This window comes from Argiope bruennichi, chromosome 4, assembly GCF_947563725.1.
Source record: "Argiope bruennichi chromosome 4, qqArgBrue1.1, whole genome shotgun sequence".
Lineage (NCBI taxonomy): Eukaryota > Metazoa > Arthropoda > Arachnida > Araneae > Araneidae > Argiope > Argiope bruennichi.
Window position 1 is genome coordinate 104,076,535 of NC_079154.1, and position 24,452 is coordinate 104,100,986.

The window sequence follows — 24,452 nt, forward strand, 5'->3', positions numbered from 1 at the left end:
TTTATAACAATTATCCGTTCACTTTAATGATCGCGAAAGTTATAGATATTAATGCGTGCAGAGTGGTCTCTCAAAACCATTTTCGCATACTATCTAATGAAGGTGTTATTCCAGAGAGCGCATTGCGTGGTATTTCCCGTGCAATTTTTACGAAATATTAGCCTTTAGTAAAAATTTACTATTTTTATTGAATCTGTCATGTAATTCTTGGTAAGTTTTTTCGCAATTAAGCATGTGGTTAGTAATATCCGAAAATCGAATTTTTGTTTTAGATGCACTTTTTCCAACCGATTGAAGTAAAAATTTGACACAAGACGACACTTACAGTCACAAAATCCCATACCAAATTTGCTGTATTTAAATAATTCCGTTTTTGAGGTATCGTGTTTACGTGTTTCTAAAAGCAGATAATCAATCCTCTGTTAAATTTTGCTCAAAATTCAATAGGTGTCTAGACATAATTGTTAATTCTGCGTACCGAATTTTATCTATCTAGATCATTTCATCTTGTAGTTATCGTGTTAGTTATATTCGATTATCCGGATAGGCAGACTTCTTCTAAACAGATTTTGCTAAAAATTTGATGTAAATCTACAAATTTTGTATAAAGACCGTATACCAAATTTCATCCGTTTAGCTGAAAGCGTTTTTGAGTTATCTTTCACAGACAGATGGATATTTTCCAAAAATGTGTTTTTCGAACTTACGGAGTTTTAAAACGTGGGGATTCGTCAAACTCACGAGTCCAAATATTTTGATTTCGAAAATAATTCTTTTTCAAATTAAAATATTAATTAATTTTATGATAGAAATCTTTATAAATTATATAATCTTTATAATTTTATAACTATTAAAACCAATGAGAGTCAACGAATGATATGAAAAATTTCCAATTCTACATTTTTCTACAGTTAATTAGTTATATTAAGAAAAATATTTTTGATACTATAGCATTTTAAATTAAAAAAGTTATGTGATTCAAATTTGCCGAATTCTCCAGCTATGAATTTCAATTTCATTATTTTAGATCAAAGGCCATTTGGAAGTTATGAAGTCCCTTGAAATTATAAGCAACTTTATTATTATTACTAGCCGCCTTTCGCGATCAGCCGGTTTGGTGGAGTTATCGCTCGCAACAATTTTCAATTAAATATTTTAAGTAACTGGTCTCTTAATAGATTCTCAAACAAACATTTTTAATCTTCAAATTTTGATAGTCATACCAAACTTATACTGTTGTTTAGATCGTTTACTATATATATTTTTCTAATTTGTTGTCATTTCCGATAAAACTTCAACTTTAATTTAAAGTGGAAATGCTGAGACTGCAATTAATATAAAGATATTTTTTAATGAAACCAAGCGTTTTATTTTATTATCATTTTTATTGTTATTTATTTATTATTATTATTATTGAATATGAGTACTGCAAACAAAATCGCTCGGTATTTAAGTCTTATGTGAATTACAAAATATTTTTCATAATTTATGTAATACCTCAAAGAATAATTCAACAAAAATTTCTCAGATTCAGCATAAAATTCAGTTTTTAGTTTTGCTTTCAAAAGGATTGAAATGAAATCCATAATAATATTTTGTTCCGGCCTATAAATATATTTCAAAAATTATGAAGTCTAAATTTAATGCAGTAAGGTATCATATTCTGAGAAATATTCTGGACACACCAAATTTTAAATAAATGAATGAATGTTTCTATTTTCCACGATCAACTAAGACTGATTTATGAAGTTTTGAATTTTAAAAATTTAGAAAAACTCATCATTTTTATAATTTTAGTCCAATTAATCTTGAGAAACCTGCGCGCTGATTGGCGTATTTTCTTTGAAACAATCGATGAAAAATCTAAAATTATCCTTTTTTTTTATTGAATAGTGATATTCAAATTTTCATAAATCAGTCAGTTTAAGTGATTGATTTAGTTGATTGGAAATTAACTCTTTTTATTTAAAAAAATAGTGTTTCAAGAACATTTTGTTAATCGTGATTTCCACAGTAGAAGCTTTATGTAAAATCAAAAATTCGTTATTTATTAGAGCCTTTATTGAATCAAGTTACATAAAATATAATCATTTTCCATTTAGACCATTTTAGCATATCTGTGTCTTACTAAAAGTTTACAAATTAGCTGTGTGGCCCTGATTTGAATGGATATCCTGTTCATATTAAACAAAACTTGCCTTAAAATAAAACTGATTTATTGGATTAATAATATAGAGAGTGTAAAAGATCATAAAATAATTTTCTTGAATCTATTTTTTAGAAAAAATAATATTTCATATTTGTTTCATTTCCTACAGATACGCGCCGAAAATTATATTTTTGCAGATTTCATTTTCAAAAAGATTTAATTTATTTTTAATTGGAGCTTTAATCAATGTGATGGGAACACTTTGAAAAAAGCTAATTTTTTCCTATGAATGCGAAACGTGCTCGAGCAGCTTAAATTTTATTTTTATTTTGTACGAAAAAAATTGTTGATTAATATAGTTAAAATATTTATTTAAAGATTCATTAAAAATAGAAATTTAATTTTAAGGTTAAAACATTGGTATCATTTAAGAGATAAATTTTTGATCTTTAACTTGATGTAAAAATCTTTTTTGTGCTGTAATATTTTCGAAAGTTATAGCAGAAACACTCCAAAATTTAGCATAATTTTTAAATAAATAAAATTCTAATTAAAAATTCGAAAAAATAACCCCCAGGTGCATATTCTCGGCCTCCAAGGTATACACGTGCCAAATTTGGTAGTTGTAAGTTGAATGGTCTGGCCTGTAGAGCGCCAACACACACACACACACACACACATTGAGCTTTATTATAAGTATAGATTATCGAAATTTCCCAGCTCTAAATAGTTAGGTAAAAGCGATTTTAGCATTCATTTCAAAATAAAAAGGGAGAAAAAATGTAAGAGCACAAAGAGCGATCAAAATAAAATCTGGTAGCAAATTGATGAAAAAAGTTTAAATTATGACGCATTTAGAAAAATTTTCAAAAATATAGATGTTGGAATATCAAATTATACATTTCGATTTCTTGTTTTGAAACAAAAAAAAAAAAAAAAGGTATAAAGAATTTTCCTCTCAACGCCCATTGGTTAAATATTTCAATTAAAAGGGACCGATTTAATCAAAATTTTGAACTTAACCTGCAATAAATAAATATTAAAATATTATTCGACTATTTTAAAAAATAATAATCATAAAATGCATCATCTCATTCAAAGAATTTAAAGTATTAGAGATTTGATTCTTATATTTGCACAGTTATGAATTTTTTTTTTAATGGTACTGAACAAGGACTGCTACAAAGTATCCAGAGACACTATGATTATAAAACAATTGTTGAGAAAGACGTCAAAAATATTTTCATTTATAAAATTTATTTAGAAAATAGGAAAAATATTTAACTGGAAAAATGCCATTAGAGTATTTAAATTAGTCAATTTATAAAAATTAAACATCAATTAAAACAATAAAGCTATCTTTTGTCGCTGATTGGTTACTTTCGAAAGCGGACATAAACAAACTGGAGGATTTGGCGGATTTCGTGAATGTTTTGAAGTATTGTTTCTGTAATTAGATTTGGATGTGTCTTTTAGATACAAATATGACTGAAGGACCTCAGGAAGTGCAAGCGGAGAAATATGATGCTATGTATACTGAAGCAATCCGTTTTCAGTCTTTTAAAAATTGGCCATTTGATGAAAGTGCAATATGCTCTGCATCAAAGGTAAATTGCTCCAATTGAATAAATTTAAAACATGATGACAATTTGTAATGGTGATTGCTGCATATTTATTCATCTTAATATTTGTATGAATAATTTTTGTCGGAGGAAATTTTCTGCTATAATTCTATTTATTTAGCCTTTTAAAATTATTAATGATTTCGCATTCAGTATTTGAAATATGTCATGTTACCTACAGTTATTATGATTTTTATTCTTTAAATCAGTCTACAGATGAGCAGAATAATGAAAATAGCTTTATAAACATTATACGGTTTCAAAAACTTAATGATGTAAATTAGAATTAACAGATCAGATCCCAATACCTCATCTGATTTAATAAATAATTTGATTAAAAGTCAAATGTATGCTTATTAGAAGCGATAAAATGACAGCTCAGCTTAACAACACCCAATATTAATTATTTTTGTTTGTAAAAATAAAAAGTTTTTAGATATCCTATATATTTGTATCAAATACATACATTTTTAAAGAAATAATCCGATTTACATATTAGAATGATATTCTAATATCTGATTTGTAATTATACGTTGTATGTAATTACTTGTAGTATTTGATTTATTTGTGGTGAATATAAGTGTTCTTGACGTTTTTGTTTGTCTCTTAATTTTTTGTAATTGATAAGATAGCATAGAAATCCACATTTTTGTAGTAATCTTCTATGTGAAATAGAAAGTAATCATATTAAAATTAGCATAACTTATTTTAAATTCCCCTTTGACACTAAATAAAATTGTTAGTATGAAAAAAATTACAACTTATCCTGTTGCAATCTAAATGACATACACATTTTTATATAGTTTAACATACAGGATTGTTTATGTTAAGAGCTTTGTAAAAGAAAGCATATAACTCTATCTTCTAAAAACAGAGTTTCGTTGAAAAGAATATCAAATAAGATGGTTACAACAAAATTTTGTTCCAAAATACTTGATCATATCAAGCAATGTATTTTGAGATAATGAATGGGGCATTTCGTAATTTTTTCCATGCTATGAGCTTAAATTATTGTCTAAAGACAAAATTAAAATAAAATAATGTAACATTATTTTTAAAGGGAAAAACAAACATTAGCTGATTTAAAAATATAATTTTGATTTCTTAATTCATTAACTGTATATGAAAAAAATATTGTAATTGCCAAAAACTTTTGACATAAATTTTGATATATATTGATACCTTAGATTATTTTGCATGTAGAGACATTATTTTTAGATTGAATGTAGTTTTAGCCATGGGTATGCTGTGAAATAATATAAGAACTTTAATTTGGTTTCTTAAAAATTCCCAAATGAATATAAGTTGTAGTTTAAACTTCACATTTGCCATTTATTAAAGTATTGAGTATATTTATATAATACCTCAGTCTTATGAGAAATATAACTGAATTTGTCATCTGATATAACATTTTATCATATTAACATATAATATTGTCGCATTGCAATTATTAAACTGTTCTGTGACTGTTCTTTGTTTTTATTGCTAGAGGAAAATATACAATGGATTCCAAAATTAAAATGGTGCACTATTTTTGTGCATAACATTTTAGCATGATTTGATTTTTTTTTCCCCCATTTACATGCTAACTGATCACTGTAGAAGGTAATACACATCGTTAATGAAGTTTGGGATAATTTTTAGATTATTATTATTATTTATTTAAAATCTTTAATTATTCAACCTTACTGGGTTGAATAATTTATAATCATTCAACTTTCTTGTAGTTTTGTCAGAGCTATTGTAAATGGAATTTTCTGCTTAAAGATAAATAATATTAAGAGCTTTGAAAATAAATGCTATGACCTGCATATGAGTGTTTTAAAACATAAAATAATTTTTTATAAATATTATTGTAAATTTTGTCTAAGGAATTATCATTGCTATTTTGCATAATATTGCATTTTAAAACATTTTTATTTAGTTTCTCTTATTCAGTTTTTGTAAAAATGGAATTTTTTTTTTTTTTTTTGATTTTTTTAGTACTTATTAATTAATGACGACTCTTTGATGATAATGTTAACACTTTTTTTTTTTTTTTTCATCTTTAACATCAATAATTTTGACATCTTTTACTATAAATAGTGTAAACATATGCTTGTTTCCTTCTTGTAAGTTAAAAGTGCACTCAGAGAATTGCAATTTGACCAAGTTTTGGCTATTTCACCTTTAATATATGAGTACCGATTTTTTATTCTCTTCCCTATTTATTTTGAAGTTTTGCACATTTATGCATTCTTAATGAAAATGACTATATGAATATTTTCATCTCTTAATTATCAGTTAATCAGTTTAATTTAATATTGTACTAATGGTTGCATCAGGTTGCGAATTTGAGAGAAACAGAGTTTTAGTTTTCATTATATTTATATTAATGAATTCATAAATTTATGATTAAAAATTAGAAAGTTATTAAAATAAAACAATTTTACTTGGAAATATGCTAATGAAGATTTATTTTTAAAACTTAAAAAATTTATCTTTCATCCTTTTTTTTTTTCTTTTTTTCTTTTCTTCTTCCCTTTTCCGTAGATGGCTGAAGCAGGATTTTTTCATTGCCCAACTGAAAAAGAACCGGATTTAGTTCAATGTTATGTTTGCTTTAAAGAATTAGATGGATGGGAGCCTACTGATGAGCCTTGGTATGTGAAATGGAGCTCTACATATTTTTTTTTATTTTTATATTTTATTAGTAATTATATTTACACATCATTCTCTTGTGTATGTATATATGAGCCGTTTATTTTGAAAGTGGGGCAAGTCCATTTTTGAAAAAAAAATGGAGGTAATGGCAGTTGTAGATAAAACTTGTTATGATCTTTTTATGAGTAAAAGATTTATAATAAAAAATATTTAAATTCTAGTATTTTGGAGATGGAAGTTTTAGCTCATAACAGTATTGAAAATTTGTTTATTTTGAAAGTGGTACATGACCATCTTAGATTGCCATAATATATTTGACCGAATATATCACGTCAAAATTTAGCTCCGGTTGCTCTATGGTGAAGGAAATGTGGCCATTTGGCATCATGTCTGAAATCTAGGGTGTTTCTATTTATCTATTTTTGATATTGAAAATTGATGGTTGTACAGTATATTATAAATAATAAAAAGTATATCTTAATTTTGTGTGTGGATAATAATGTTTACTTCCATCACCGATTATTCAGTCCAGTGACAATGAAATAAATATCATTGATCACAAATTTTTACTGTCAGGACATTCCTTTCTACTGAACGATCGTGATTTTGGAGTGGAACTATCTAGTAATTATTCAATCCAGAAACCAGTTCCTTGCATATTCCCCAGGATTATGATAAAGTAATACAAAATTGTCAAAAACATAATAAATTTTTAGTACATGAAATTAAACGTGGAAATTTATTTTCAATCCAACCTTTGGAAAAAGCGGTTTTAAAAAGAAAGAAAATTGCCGACAGAGAAACCGCAAATTGATTAACTATATGCAGATCGGATTTACAAGGGATGCACCATATAAAATGTTCAACAAAACTTCGATAGAATAAGATTTTGAATTTAAAGTTATCGATTTGTCGACACAATGAGGAAGGTAAATAATTCCAAGTAATTTCAGAAATATAAAATTATCTTTTATGTAAGAAAAAAGAAGATTTATTACATCTGAAAATTACAAGGATATGGTGAATTTATTACCATATCATAAACATGCCACACAGTCAATAAATATTTATAAACATTTGAATAGTATTTTGTTTTTATTCTTAAAAAAGGGCTGGTGCAACTGAAATATTATTTCCCAATTAAATGAATGATTGTAATAATTCTTTAATTTTGAAAGTGAGGCAAGTTCCTTTAGTTATAATGGAACTCTTTTTTTTATTATTATTATTGTCAGCACTGTAAACACTATTGGATTATAAACCTACATTATGTGATACCACAAAATACAACAAAATATATCTATTAATACTTACCAATAATTTTAAATTTATTGAAACGCAAACCCTTAAATATCTCGCAATAACAAAAAATGGACTTGCTCCATTTTCAAAATAAACGGTTCAATTTTTAAAGTGAGGCAAGTCAATTTAGTTATAATGGAAAAAATGGACTTGCTCCATTTTTAAAATAAACAGCTCATATATAAAATACAACATATTTTTATTTCAGGGCAGAACATTTTTCTCATTCAAAAGACTGTTTGTTTGCTCAATTAAAAAAGCCACAGAAAGACCTTACTATTGAAGAAATTTTTAATATTGAATGTGCTAGAAAATATAATAAGATTGTAAGTATTTTTTTTTATTTTTATGTTTTATGAATTTGTGTATAAATGATAATATATTTATGCACATACTATCTTTTTTTAATTTGTTCAGCGACAAACCAGTTTCCTTATTATTTGTTATGAATACATAAATCTTATGACTTCTAAGTTTTTTGTGAATTTTATAATGAAATGCTTTTTTTAATCATTTATAGTTAATTATAATATGATCAGTTTTTTTAATGAACATAAATGCTTTAAATTTCTTATTATTTGCTACTATCCCATGATAATTCTTGTGTTTAATTTTTCTCTATCCAATTTATTCCAACAATACATAATTTTGTTGTCAAATAACATTTTGCTTCAAATTTAATTTGTAATAATTATTTAAACTCTCCTCAGTTCTGTATAGATCTTATTTTAAAAAGCTTAAATGGAAGTTTATTTTAGACTGCTTTATTCCTAAATTGTGCATTAATTTTATAACATATTGTTCTATCCATATCAGTTTTCTTTTTTTCAAATTATTCAAACTTTCTTTTGTGTTTTACTATGATAAAATTGGAACTATCTTTACATTTTTATGGAATTGCTATATTTTAAGCATTTATGGCAGCAATGATTCTCAGTCACTAGTAATCTGAAAATTATGTGTTTTTGAGCATTCTTATTAAAATTTTAAAATGTGTATGATTTTGAATTCAATTACTTTGAAATTAATTTTGGATTTTTCTGAAATTCAATCACTACAAGATTTCTACTTTTATGGGCAGGAATTTCTTGTAATATTTTAAATGGCCGAGAAAGTCAATTTATAGAGTTTGTTTTGCAACTGATCCATTGCTAGTAATATACATTAATTTTATTTTTTTTTACTGTTCAAACATTATTGGCTATGAAATATTTTAGAAGATGATGAAATTATTTTCTGCATGTTTTTATTTACTTTTATGTACATCATATTTGTATCATATTTTCTTAAAAAATGGAATGATTCAACATAGTTGTCATTTTTGCTACTTTATTTTATGTTGGAAATTGAATAACGAAATAGCCAAAGGAAAATGCATATAAATAGAATATTTAAATTGTGATACTCCTGAAGAAAATATTTTTATTTTCATCTATTATTTATTTCTTAAGGATTAATTTTTGTTACATGTATATTGCTTAGCTGTATATCCAACTTACGATCATTGACCTTTTTGATGCTGATAATAAAAAAGATGAGTTTTAGTTTTAATAGTTGGGAATCAGTAACTATTGTCTGAAAACCTTTTCATCATCATCATCAATGGCTAGAGTGGATCTTAAGTCTTCTCAATAAATCTTGACCTGTTCTCAGTTAAATTTCTTCAATTAATTGATTCTGAAAACCCTTTCAATGCATCTAATCTTAGGCCTTCCTCTAAGACTATTGGTAGATTTCTAATTCGGCTACTACCAACTAGCTGAAGGCAAGTAAGAAGCTTGATGAAAAAAAGATTAAAAGACTATTAGGCTAATTGCAAAATAAATAAATAAATAATAATAAAAAAAAAAGATGAAAAAAATTCTATTTGTAAAATGTTGGAAGTAATATTAATACTGTATTAGGTATAATTTGCCTACTTCGTATCTATTTTATTTAATTCACTTCTTATTTATGAACACTGAATGTTTTCTCAAATAATATTGTGTACAGATGTGGTTGCTATATAATCATGAGTTACATTAAAGGAATAAATAATAATGTATATGAAATCTTAGATGTTAAATGATGACGAGAATAAAGCCTTAGCTTTATATTATTTTTTCATTATCTGACAAAATGCTCTTGTCTATAAGATAGTTTTATTGGATAATCATGACTTGGAACCTGAGTGACATTCAGCACCATTGCGAAGACGAAAAAAGAGAGCATGGAGATGTATTTAAACTTCTTATATGCTTGAAGAGGGATTTTTTTCCTGAAAAAATGTTTAGCTATTATTTTTTAAGACATTATTTTCATGCAATGTAGCAATTCATTATTTGGCAGTTAAAATTATAGAAATTAAACCCTCTAAACAGAAATTCATACCAACCAGAAGTTTTATTTACTTCATTTCATGCTGGATATTAAAAGGTTACTATTATTTCTTTCAGACCCATATTAATCCACACAAATGGGTTAAAAAGATTTGTAAATCAATAACATTTTACAGTGAGGTAGTTGGCAACTTATATGGAGTACCTGACTACAAAATATTACATTACAGATTAATTAATTTTTTTTAAATTTTTGGTTCTTTATAAATGGAATATTGCACAAATTTTGATAGTTTAATTTGCAAATTAAAAAAATGAATAAGTGCACTTTTGTCCTTTAAATTTTTTCAACACTGTTCGGAGGTTTCTAGAAATTTGTGCAGATTTTTCACTGCTCAAAAAAATTCTTTAATCATTTTGAAACCCTTTTTCTAACAAATGGAGAAAATTATATTCAACATGTCATGTCATCTGACAGAGTAAAACATGTCAAATGTATTTGAGGTTAATAGTCTGCTTGTTTTATTTATTTAGACAACTGTAATACTATGTACCTTGTATCTTGAAAATTAATTTCTATCTATAGTATTCATGATCAGTCAATGAAAATCATTTGTGCTAAATTTCAGCAGAATTGCTCTAGCTGTATCAAATTTCATGTTAGTGAGATCATTTAAATATACTCTCATATTATCTGAAAAAGAAGGTAGTATATTAGGTTTAATTAACCTCAACATTGTGTTTGACTCGTCAATGAGACATATGCATAATAGAATATCCTTAAAATCGTTTAAGACTATTTGGAACATATGCACATGATTTTACACATTTAAGTTTCAGAGTCTTTTTAAATATACATTTGGGTGAATGATGCTAAAGTGTTATTTATTATTTGAAGAAACTTCATTATAAATTAATTAAATAAGATTAAAACGGAAACTTTCTTATTTGATATTTTGTACAAAAGAAAGTTTATAGGAACTTCGAATATCTAACCTAAAACATTATGGTAATGTTTTATGCTTGATTTCTGTATCTCTAATTTATTTTTTAAAACTTGCTTTTAATTTTATTCCTGTGATAATGTGCACACATACACACAAAAAAATGTATTTAATATCATTGTAATGTGTTCTGCAAGTAACCGCTTGAACTGAAATGATGAAACTAGCTTGTCATGACCTTCCTTATGCAAACTAACAATGATGAGCTACACTCATCAGAAATTATTGAGAGTTGATGATTTTTACGAAAAGTTATTATTTGCGACTAAATTTTTTTTATGAAAACCTCTTAAGTTTTTATGTCAATTCCTCTTCTTAAAGCTAAGAAAATTAAATTATCTATCTGAGCAATGATGACTGAAAATAAATTGCAATTTAAAGGGTTAATTAAAAGTATTGTAAAATGGGCTTGAAAATAATTTTGAAAAAAATTATAAAATTAGAAAAAAAATTGTGAAAAATAAAAATTTGAAAACGTTTATTTTTTTTAAATTTTATATATATATAATGGAATTTGTGCAACAGTATGCTTTGAAATTATTAATGGGGAGAGGAGTTAAAATTTTGATTACTTTTACTAATAAAAATTTAAAATAATCTTTTTTAGTGAACATGTATAACAATCCAAATTTAGTAGTTCCAAGTTCAAGGTGTCTCCTATAGAACATTTTTACCATATTTTTAAATTTATTTATTTGAACAATATATGCCACAGTTAAAGTTAGTATGTGAACCATTTAGAGTTAATATATGTAAGCATTTTTTATGTAATTAGATGTTTTATGTTTGCTTTGTCTCAACAGAAACGAGTGATCACTCAACATGTGCAGGAATCAAGAAGAATAAAAGAGGACTTAATAGAATATTTAGATACATTAGATGAATCATTGGATAAAACAAAGAAAAAGAAGAAATGAAATGACATTTACCTCCTTCTCAGATTTTAGTGAGACTTTGATGAAATGCAAAACTAATTCATCATAATGCTTAGACAATCATTTCTGAGCAATAAAATACTTTTGATGATTAGAGAAATTCTTAATTCTATAAAATAAATAGTTTTGGTTATCACTTTCTTTAGTAATATTTTCTTCATTACATACATATTTGATTTTCATAGACTTCTTTCTATAAAATAACTTACAAGAAAATAGTATGTTAATTGAAACTGTTTACTTTTTTCTGTGAAATGTTTACTTATAAATTGTTTACCTTGCATTTAATTTTATTTTGGATGATACATATTTGATGTTTTGAAAATAATAATGTTAGATTGTAGACAGTGTTTTTGTACTTAAGAATGGTTTTAAAGCAACAGTTTTGTTACAGTGATGTAAATAGTGACACTTTTCACTATTTTGCATTTATTATTATTTTAGTGTACTATTAGAATTTTTTTAAGCCTGCTTGTTGTGTATTATTTAAAACATATGGATTATTTTCCGTATAATTCATGACTAACTCTTTTAGATCATAAAATTAGTAATGCATATACAAGATGTCCACTCTAATCATAGCCCAATAACCATTTAAAAAATATTCTAATCATAGTCTGTTAGCTAATTTCTAAACTGTTATGTTTGGCATGTATTTTCCCCATGGAAATATAATCTAAATGGTGTAAAGAATTATATTTTATGTTATTTGAGTCATTGACTGTGGTTGAATAATGACTTAAACATTATGGTGTTGCCTAATCATGGCTCTTTCGATAAAATAGAATCTGTTGATTGAATAAACTTCTTTAAGTAGCCATTAAAATTATTCAAAATAATAATATTCAAAGCTTTGCATCTTAGTCTGTTTTAGTCAACAATATATATATATATATATATATTGCTTAAAAATTTTAGAAGCCAATAATATTTTACTAATTATGACTAATGGAATTGGAAGATGGGGAAATCAAAGAATACTGTTTCAGTTTGCAGTATAATGCCTATCTTTTACAGTTTAGAAATAAGCTATTGAATCATGACTACCAATATGAATTTTTGTGGAAACATGGATTTCACCTTTTTCAGAATCAAATTTCGTTGTTCTTGAGACTGATTAATTTTTCTTTATATAAGAGTTCTACAATATTTTTATTGTTATTGCATAAATTCATAAATAATATGTTTATTTTATTATTCAATGAATCATTCTTATTTTACATCTCAACATTTATATTTTAATTTGTTTGATACAATTCATCACTTTTTTTAAGTTCCTTTTTTTTTTTTTTTTTTTTCCATGCCTGTCTTATGTCTGTAATTAGAATGGACAACACAGTATATTGGTTTGTTGATGTCAGGTAGATCATGTAACATCTGAACTTGCATTTATAATTCATATCTATTTAACAATCTTTTCCAAATTTTACATAATGTTTGAATTGCACAAAATGCAAATTGGTATCAGATTGTGCAATAATTATTTACTTTTTTTTTTAACTTTTACATTATGTGTTGTTTATATTTATATGGATGGTGTACACTGATTGTATAGTGTAGAATAAAAAAAAATGTAATTTTTTTTTAGCAATTTTATTTGCTTACTAAAAATTTTATTTATCATGCTAAAATAATATGACAATACCTGCCTTAAACTTAAATCAGTTAAAATTTCCTTTTAGTGTATTACATTAAGCATGTCAGTAATACTATTTTTGTTATAAAAGTACTTTCTCTAGCAGTCATTACATTTGTCCTTACGGTTAAAAAGAACCAGAAGAACCTCTAATATAGGATTCCTTGTGTTATAACAATGACGAAAACATACCTTTGTGACAAAAACTATGATGCTGGGAAGTTTCCTAAACAAGAGCTTTTGATGCAAAATTAAAAAGCAGCCACAGCCGGTTGTTTGTCTATTGGGCTGATTACTTCCAGTGGTGCTCTGAATTAGAATGCAATCTCTCTTGACTCAGTATAGCGTATAATTAAGGTCAGAAAGGGGAGACATATCTTTACAGAATTCTCATAACCTAAAAATTTAAGCAAGCCATCTTTCTCTTTCTTAGCTGAATATTCATAAAATTCTTAAAAACAATTCTTTCAACCAAATCTAAAAGAAATTAATACATACACTTTTTTTTACAGCCTAATTTTGGCTTTATAAAGACTTAGATTTTTCAGATTAGAAAATTTTTTAGATTAATTTTTTAAAACATATAATAATATATAATAATAATATAATAAACATATTTTCAATTAAAAGTAATACAGTTTTTTAGCAAAATTCTTAGTTAAATTTTTAAAAGCGTATTTTGAATAACTATGAATATAATTAGATATACAGAACAAAATTTTTTAGAGATTCTCTATTTGATATAATTGTAATTCATAAGAATACAATGAGATAAAACATTCTAAATCAGAAAGCTATTGCGTAAAATGCGGTCATTTTACTAATTGTTTTTTTAATTTAAAATATTTTTTAAATCTAGTTTTACTCAGATAATGTTGCAGCTTTTAATTGAACTTAGTTCAAGATAATCGATTTTTGGCTTCAGATTTATCGCTTCCCTATTATTATAAAATACCCGACAGTATTGTTATGATATTTTTAGGTAATGAAAATATTAAACAACTTTGTGAGCCTACCGTAGAATCTTACGTAAATAGGGTCGTTTATACAGTCATCGAAATTTGATGCTTTCAAGTGCTATCCAGTTTGCAACTCCATTGTGTGTCTACTTGGTGATTCATTTTCTTTCTTCATTTTTATAATTAATAAGCCAGCCGCCATCATTGTAAAAATATAACAGTCAAAACTAAAACTTTCATTTCTTTGATTGAAATACCCCCCCCCCCCCCCAATAAAAGAAGTAAGTAATAGGTTAAATGAATTAATGGTCAAAAATAAATTTGAACCAAGAAAAAAAAAATTCTACTTTTTAAATCATTCATAAAATTTCTCGTAGCAAGCATTCTTTTGTATACTTAAACTTCTGAAATAAGGCGGCAATTTGCTTTTCGCCAACTTCCTTATCAACTTTTGCGATCCAAACTTCTTTGTTTATTTTAGACAGCAATTTTAGCTACAGTCCGTTTGACCTAATCTAATCTTGATCGAAATTTCTCTAAGCTTTCGCATTCGGATAAGATGATTATGAACTTGAGAAAAGAATTTAGAATTAAATTAGTAATGAAAAAAAGTATACTTAAAATAGCCTTGTAATCAATTTAAAATTGTGGTCGTTTCACTTTCCGAAAATGAAATGCGTTTATATTTGTATCTTTAACATGTTGATTGAAATTCAATATAATCTGATCTTAGTGCTTCTACGCGATTAAACTTTGACGCTGTTCTCGATATTATTAATATTTTTGAACGTTTTATTTTAGTAATAACTAGAAACGTTGGACCACGTTTTTGCAGTTCAATTTTGTGGACGTCCCGAATCTTATTTATGCATTTGCATAATGTTTTTGCTACTTACGAACAAACCGAGTATTATAAACAGCTAATTTCTTTTTCATTTCAGTGTAGTTGAATTCTGAAATATTTTATTCTAAAACTGTCGAGTAGTGGTTGAGTTTACTTCTTTTAGAGATTGCTTTTTCCTGTCTTCTCTTACCGCTATTCGCTGGTTATATACGTCACGTTTTTTGATATAAGCTTGTTACAGAATTTATAGTCTCGAATATCAATGGATAATTTGTATGGATTTAAAAAGGGTTAATTTTTTTTATTAACACGCTTTCTGCTCTGTCTGATCGGTTCAAATTGCAATCAATTTTAAACTAACTTACCGATGAGCTAAGAACTTGAAATTTTAAACATAGTTCAAAACTAGATGACAATGCAATATTAACTCGCTTTCTTGTCATGATAATTCCAAAGCATATTGAGCTAGATGGATGAAATTTGATTTTGAAACTATTTATTTATTGATTCATCTTAAATTTTACTCTATTGATAACATGAAAAAGATCGCAGAATTTTACTCAGTGTTATAGATACAGAGCTTTATGGAATGAGGAAGAGACTTTAAGAAACATTATGATATGGAACTAGGAAGAGACATTATGAATATTATAAACATTATGATATGGAACTAGGAAGAGACATTAAGCGAACTATAGAACATTACGATATGAAACTAGGAAGAGACATTATGAACACTGTAGTACATTGCGATATGGAACTAGGAAGAGTCATTAAGAATACTGTAGAACATTATGAAATGGAATTAGGAAGCGACATTAAGAACACTATAGGACATTATGATATCGAACTAGGAAGATACATTCAGAATTATAGAATGTTACAGATGTTAAACTAAAATTTCATGAAATTATCTGTAACGGATAGCAATGCAAATTTTAAATTCTCAGAGTTCTGAATTACTTAAATTTTTAATTAGTTTGAATTTGATCAATTAATGTTTCAGAAATTATTCCGAAAACAGCTGCAAGCTATTCTGATAAAAATAAAAGATAATCTTCAAAGTTTGAAGAATTTGCCGTCTGCTGATTAGATTATATATATAAGATAAGAAATTAAGAAGCTTATGAGATGACATGAAATTCGAATATTCAACTGATTCTATTTTTAAAATAAATAATTGTTGGAAACTTTCGTTAAAAAAATAATGTTATGAGTCTATAATAATTATTATACTGAATTATGAAATATAATACTAGAAATTAGATAATAATAAATATTATACCAAAAGTTAGAAAATAATAAGTAAAAAAATATGCTTTTATTAATTTCCTAAAAAGTAGAAAACGATTTTTTTACATCAAAAATTTTGACCTTCAATGTAGAAGTCGAAGCAAATAACTAAAAATAAACTGAAAGGAAACTGCTGCAAAATGAGTGTCAAAAGAGAGGAAATTTCGAAACAGTCATAAAAAAATTAATAAACACGTTGGATAAAGCGAAATTTTAATAAATACTTAAAAGTGTTTGTTAATACGCAATGAAGTTGAAATAAAATATAAATAATAATAAAAAAATTACATTTTGATTATTTTTTTAATTTCGAATTTTTAATGAATAATTGTAAATACAATTCAATTTTGAAATCATTTTTTTAAAATTTATTATCATGTGGTTGCACTTATTGGTATGAATATTTCATTAAATTAATCCAAGTGATAATTATACATTTTCGCGAGATGTTAACGTTTTTTTAGAATCGCATTTCATCATTCTTGGGATCATTTTTCAGTATTTCTAATATCTCACGCAATTTTAGTATAAACTTATATATTTTATTGTTGATTTAATCATACGTATCTCATTTTTTAATGTTTATGTCTGCTACAATTCATTATTTTATGAAGTTCTGCTTTTTTGTTAAGGTCATGTACCGTGTCTGAATTATGAAACAAAATTAAAATAACATATAGTCATTGGGAAAATATATAAGTTCAAAATTCCAAAAACCTATTATCAAAAAATGAGTAATTTTCCATTGCAAATTTTATCTTCACAAACATGAAACAAACTGATTTAAATAAAAGGGCGTTAGAAAATATTGTTTCTATCTTAAAATCCCAAATGAATCCTTTAAAAAAAATTGATGGGTTTGTTGGATAAAGAATTGATGACCAGATTTCATAAAAAATTATAATATTCAATTATGAAACAAATAAAAAAAAACCTAATTCGTGAGTCAAACTATGACAGTTACACGTATTCTTTTCACTACACAAATGCTATATCTCATGCCCATTTTCTTACAAACGATTTCAACTCGCACATGTGTTTCGATCTACCACCATCTGTTTTTTTCTCACACAGTAACGTCGGAGATATGTTAGATCTCTAAAAGTTATCTTTCCGTGAATGTAGCGTAAATGCCGCTTTTGATTATTTATGTAGATGTAGTAAATATCCAGCAATATTTCGATAACTTGAAAGTTGTATCTGCGGACAGAATTTTAAAATGTATCTTGAAATGAGATTGATAATATGATACAGGAAGATATACTGTTGTATCAATGTAAATGATATAGATAGCAATAGCGGTTTGTCTATTCAAAAATTGGTATTATTATAAAACAAGCTGAAATTTCCAGTGTTGGATTTTCGACTAGGCAACTGCCTACGATCGCTAAGATGGACCGCAGGCAAACTGTTATTGGCCTAACTGCAAATAAATATGTTTTTAAATTATAAATTTTATGAATCGTTAAATATTTGGGTGATATTAACTCTTTAGCCGTGTATAATTTGCCAGTTTTCTATATATTTTGTTATGTATAATTAGTTATTAAGATATTTATAAAAATTTCATTCATGTAGCTGGTTTTTTTAAGTTATCGTTTTCATACATATACTGAAACATGCAGCCAAACTACTTTTTGATTGATTTTGTATAAAACTAAACACCACTTCAATGCAATTTTAGTGTTAAGATTATATTTTTAAAAATTGGGTTAAAGTTATTTAATCTCTCCAAAAGTTTCTAGCTTACTCTCTAATAAAGCTGTTTTCCCAGGGAATGTCTTGCATGGCATTGCTGTGCAATAGTCACGAAATATTAACCTTTGAATTTACTATTTTTACTGAATTTATTGTGCCATTCTTAGTGAGTTTTTTTTTTTTTTTTGACGATTAATCCTGGCATGCGCCGGCGTCCTTGCATAGAAGTAGCGCATCTTCCCCATGATCTGAGTGTCCCGGGTTCGGGCATGGTTGTTCTTCATCTGTGTTCTATCTGTGAATGTGCCCCCCCCCCTCCTGTAAAAAGGGGTTGTGCAAGCGAATGTGTGAGTTTCATCTTCATATGAGCTAGAAGTTAGACTTCTGCCCTCGGGTGTTCAGGGGTCTTTACCCTCAGAAGCTACTGCACCCCCTTTCCGTGGTAACGCGGGCACGACATTATCATCCTGGCATTCAGGTAAAATATCCAAAAATCGAATTTGTGTTTCAGATGCGTTTTTACCACCGATTTAAACAAAAATTTGACACAAAACTAAACTTGTAGTCACGAAATTCCATATAAATTTGATATATTTAAGTCACTGCTGCGTTTTTGTATTATAACGTTTACATGTTTCTGAAAGTACAGACCGACAGATGGTCAATCCCTTGTTTGATGTGGCGCAAAATTTGAAAGGTATCTTAACTATGGATGCTAAATCTGTGCATCGGTATTTATACATCCTGCTCTCTTAGTTTTGTAATTATTGAGATAACTTACAGGCAAACAACTGGATGGAAAGACTTCCTCTGAACTCAAATTTGATATAAATCTACAAATTTGGTTATGAAAACCGCATACCAGATTTCATCTATCTAACTCAAAGCGTTTTTGAGTCACAGATAGATAGGCAGACAGATGGACAATTTATAAAAATATGTTTTACAAACTCAGAGAATTAAAACGTGGAGATTAATCAAAATCTCGAATTCGAATGTTTGACGATGACAATATTGTTACGAAATTTCCGGGGTTCGTTTGGATAGTGGGGGTTATATGGTGTGAAGAACGCTCAATCACCAGGCGGCAGTAGAAAATAAAACAACGACGTTTATTTACATGAAGACACACAGGACAGCACAAAGACGACAACTATATACAGCACAGAAGACGGTTATCTTCAACCGAGACGTGCAGCATACAAAACAGCAGCATTCAACAGACTCTACTGCAAACAGTAGCACACAGCTTAGTTCAGCACTAGCTTCACTCCGTCGCTGCTCCGCTTATCTTTGGAAGGCCAGCTCTTTATCGTCGATCCCGACTACTCTTCGACTCCACTGGTCCACGACTCAATTCACTACGACGACTCTGGTTCACTCTACTCTGCTCTGCTCTGTCGCTTCCGACTTCTCTCCGATCTGGTTCACGACTCAATTCACCACTGGTTCACAACACGGCAGCGGCAGAACTGCTTCCTTTTATAGGCATCAGGAGGCGGGGCTAAAAGCCTCTCAACCAATCAGGAACGTTCGAGGCGTATCTCCGTTTCTACTGGACGGACCGGGAAAATTCTCGATGTATCGGGTATATTCTATTTTGGCACCAAAGTCACCAAATTCGTCGCCAAATGGTCGCCAAGCTCTGGGACCTCCCATGGAACCAACTATGCTGAAAAGCCGCATCACAGAGTCGTAACAATATTTTATACTAAGTATAGAAGAAAGTAATTATCTATCTAGCTTGTTACTACTTGAGTGATTGTGTTAGCATACATACGAATAGACAAATAACTAACGAATTTGATAAATATCTGCAATTCTATTGGTAATACCGGTATCTACAATTCATAAACCAAATTTCATCTATTTCGTTGCATCGTTGTTCACATTCATACCGATGGACAGACGAACGAACTTCTCATTAACATGTTTTGTCTACAATTTACACAGATCTACAATTTTGCTGTAAAAAAATTCACATTCAGAATTTTATTCGTCTAGTTTTTCCTTTTCCGTTTTTGTGTCATTTACTCACAGTTTGATTGACAGACTAACAAACATAATAACCAAGAATGTTTTTTTTTTTTTTTCCCTGGATTGAAAGAAGTATCAAAAATGAAAATTCGTTAAAATCCTGAGTTCAAATATTTGACAATTACAATATTTTCTGTTTGTACATTTCGTGTAAAAATAGTAAAAATTATATTTAAGCAATCTTATAGAGAAAAAAAAAATCTAGCTTTTAAGGATATATGAATCATTAATATTATTTTAGAACAGACTAAATTACGTTTATTTTCGCCTATTACGAAAACCATTTTTATGAATAATTGTTTGGTAATAAGCAAAATAAAGAAAAAATATTTTAATAGCAATTACTTTCTCGAAAGCTCTTCCCTTTCCAGAATATTAAAGCGAAACCGGAGTGGAAAAAAAAAGCTAAGATAAACGATTTATGATTGTGAAGAAGAAAGGCGAAGGGGGGAAGAAAAAGAAAAGAAATAAAAGGCGAATATTCAGGATTAGATTGAGTTTATTTGGGGCCCCTGGTGATAAAATTCCATGGGGCCGCCTGAAAGTGTGTACTTGTATGGCTCCACATACCAGCGATTATGTTTTAAAACAGCATAACATTATTTTAAATATATATTTACATTAATATTTATCATGTTTTATAATATTATTTAATTTTTATAGGTAAATAATATTTTAAAAAACTGCTCATAAGTTTAGTTTTAGTTATATTAACGTCCCGTTGTGAAGCAACACTAGGGCTATTTTAGGACGAACCTCGTAATTTTGAACCGTAATCAGATGATCAGGACGACACCTGAGCTGGCACCCCCCTCTCCACACCAGCGGGAGGACGTTTGATCTGACGGATTTAACGTGCAACAGACCCCCTTACACGACGGATTTTCGGTGGAATCGGGTCACGAACCTGAAACAATGCGGCTCACAAGCCGAGACCTTACCACCAGGCCACCGCAGCCTGAAAACAGCTCATAAATATGCATTATATAAATTCCGCAATTTTATGCTTGAATCTAGTATAGATAAATATTGATATAATTATTTTTAAAAAATTTAAAAATGCGTTGATTATAAGAAAATTTATTTGGATTTATTCTAGCAAAACTGCACTGCATATTCTAATTAAATAAATAACTTTTATTTTGTCTTAATAATCATTGAGAGCTAAAGCTAAAGATATTTAATTTTAAATTATATATAAAAACGGGACGAAGAGTTATAAATGAATATCCATACACAAGTAATCGGATCATTTTCTTTCTTCCGGTTTTCTACATAAAAACGGGATCTGTTTGAAAACATTTGTTTATTATTATTATTATTATTTAAAATCTTTAGAGGTACGGATTCATATCGAAAGTGTTGGAAAAATTGTTTTATAAAGTAATTTTAATCTAAATTCGCATCTCTCGAATACATTCAGATTATTCATTTTCTTTGCAATTCAACTTTAAGTAATCAATCGTATTAAATAAAATATTAAGTAAATTATTCATATAAACGAATTAAAGGCAATCATATTTGTAAATCAATCATATTAAGTTAGAAATAATTCTTATTCCGTAAAAAAATTTAAGGATTACATTAAATATGTTTTCTATTTGTAAAATTAATTATCACATTGAGTAATTCCTGGGTTTCTCCATAAGTAAAGTCAGCCATCTGACTCTCCGACCCGCCACGAAGGCACACGGATTTAAACCATAAGGCTGAATGACCGGACCGCCGCAACAGCAACACTGGCGGGAACTGTGGTTGAGTCCTAATGGCCATCACCGGCCACGGTACAACCCTCCCCGAAGGAAGTACGTTCCGTCATCGATGGAAGGAGTCAGATCCCCCACCTATTTGTGTACTCTCCAGGGTGGCGACATCCAACCACCATGTCGGAAGCATCTCATCCTCATTACGAGGTGCCCCCGCGGGGGGTTCTCCATAAGTAAAGGCGAAATTATTTCGATGCCTTTTTCTTTTATTAGGAAATAAGGCTGAAATTGTATAAATTAAAAAATAACCTACAAAATTTATCAATTCGAGATGGGAAGCTAGCATAAGAACCATAACATAATCTTAAGCTAGCATAAGAATCTTGAATATAATAGTCGATTTTTTTTTAGTGAAGAGAGAGGATTGTGAGTAGGAAGATATTCAAATAATAACAACAAAAAAAAGAACCCTCGTTAATTCAAAATAAAGAATTACGGGAGGAATAAAAATTGAGAACACTGCTCTAAAACTAAACAAATGTATTAATTTGTTACTTCTTAAATCGTACTTGTTCACCGAGAACAGGTTTTTAAAAATCTTAATAAATAGAATTTCTGATAATTTTAATGTAATTCATTATCGCACAGAAATCATTTTTGATCATTTTAAACCTTTCATCGGTAGCAATTTTAAATAAATACAAATTAATTACTGCGCGTTTAAATTAAAAAGTGTATAGAAAATGAAATAAAAACGCCCAAGTGAAATTTCACTTGGAAGAAGGCAGTAGTCTGTTGCAGCTAAGGAATTAGCTCGAATTTTAACAAAATAATAAAAACATTGTTTCTGATTTTGTATAAATTTGAATTTAAAAAAAAATTATTAAAATTAATGAAAGAACTACATAGAAATGCAACTGGTATTAATGAAATGATATTTTTGGTGGTTTTAAGAAAATGTAAAAATCCTTTTTGTCAGATAATATTTTCAATTAAAAAAAACCTCACCAAAAATGTGTTTAATTTTAAGTTAGCATTTTAATTAACTTTTTGACTTTGGGAAATTAATAATGAACTTTCTTTTGTTTTGAACAGCTTGTCCAAAAGATTAGACAAAGCGTGTAGTTTTGTAATGACTTTACATACATAGCTTTTATACATACAAGTATTTTGTACATAGTTAATGCTTTAACATATTTCAAAACAATGGATATTTATTAATATGATAATAGTTAGGCCGGCATACTTTTTTTTCAAGCTTCAAGGAGTAAAAATCGTTACACACAGAATGTAATGACTGATGCCAACAAAGAGACAATTCGAGCGGCCAAGATTCAGATTAAAGGCTCGAATCTCCTTTCCTTTTTGGGTTAACCTTTCCTTTTTGGGTTTTAAATTAACCACTTTCCTCCGTGGTTAATTTAAATCAATATTTAAGTTCTTTATTCTCAGATAAACTTATAACTTATTCCGCCTTTACCCAAAGGATTATTCTTAAAATATCTGGAAAAAAAAAGACAACGCAAAAATTCTGTTGTATGTCCAAAGATATTTTCTTTTTTCGATTCAGTGGCGTAAAACTCAGTTTCATTCAAGGTTTGCAAACTCCAAACCTAAATCATTCGCCGAATTGGTACTGAATGAGAACGAATTCAACAGGCGTGACCAGCGCTCAACCATCCGTGCACAAAAATAACACGGAAAGGTAATTCAACTCAAAAGTTTGAAAGTGTTCTGACTTGATAGAAAAAAAAAATTATTACATTGCAATTAGAAAAGTAAGCAACTCACGCAATGTAAAGTCTTGCGCTTTCTCGATCTTGTAGTTCAGAATTTCTTTCTTGTATATTGGTGTAACAAGAATAAGTGGCGCCTGTGGTTTAACTCTTTAATCGCCCAGCCGTGCGTCATACGAGCATCGAATTATCGTTTTTCAGACTTATAAGTTGAATTTAACTCATTTGGAAACGTTGTAATTCGATACAAGAGTTATGCATAATTCACAAACACTTCAAATGATTTTATGATTCTTAATTAAATCTATAAAGCAGCTCATTTTCAAACCGAAAAGTGTCATCTTATTAGATAATAATAATAAAAAAAAGAGTAATATGATTATTTTGCTTCAAACTTTTTACTAACCCTTATGTTTATTTTGTATAGTATACCATACATACAACTTTATAAAATATACTACCACTATAAAATAATTTTTAATAATAAATTAAATAAATTTTAAAAAAATAATAAAATTAAAAATAAAATAAAAAATTAAAATAATAATAAAGAAGCTACCTATATAATTT

At 27.8% G+C, this 24,452-nt stretch overlaps 1 protein-coding gene across 1 annotated transcript; it reads left to right on the top strand.

Moving 5' to 3' along the window:
* Nucleotides 1-3,539: 3,539 nt before the first annotated feature.
* Nucleotides 3,540-13,503, top strand: LOC129966137 (baculoviral IAP repeat-containing protein 5-like). Its single transcript, XM_056080524.1, has 4 exons — nucleotides 3,540-3,756; nucleotides 6,304-6,413; nucleotides 7,925-8,042; nucleotides 11,842-13,503. Exons 1-4 carry the CDS (start codon nucleotides 3,613-3,615, stop codon nucleotides 11,953-11,955), a joined length of 486 nt encoding a protein of 161 aa, XP_055936499.1. The 5' UTR covers nucleotides 3,540-3,612; the 3' UTR covers nucleotides 11,956-13,503.
* The last annotated feature ends 10,949 nt before the right edge of the window (nucleotides 13,504-24,452 follow it).

Coding starts and splice junctions, on each gene's coding strand:
- LOC129966137 (XM_056080524.1), top strand. CDS start 3,613: ATGTGTCTTTTAGATACAAATATGACTGAAGGACCTCAGGAAGTGCAA. Junction 6,414..7,924: donor GAGCCTACTGATGAGCCTTG/GTATGTGAAATG, acceptor TTTTTATTTCAG/GGCAGAACATTTTTCTCATT. Junction 8,043..11,841: donor CTAGAAAATATAATAAGATT/GTAAGTATTTTT, acceptor TTGTCTCAACAG/AAACGAGTGATCACTCAACA.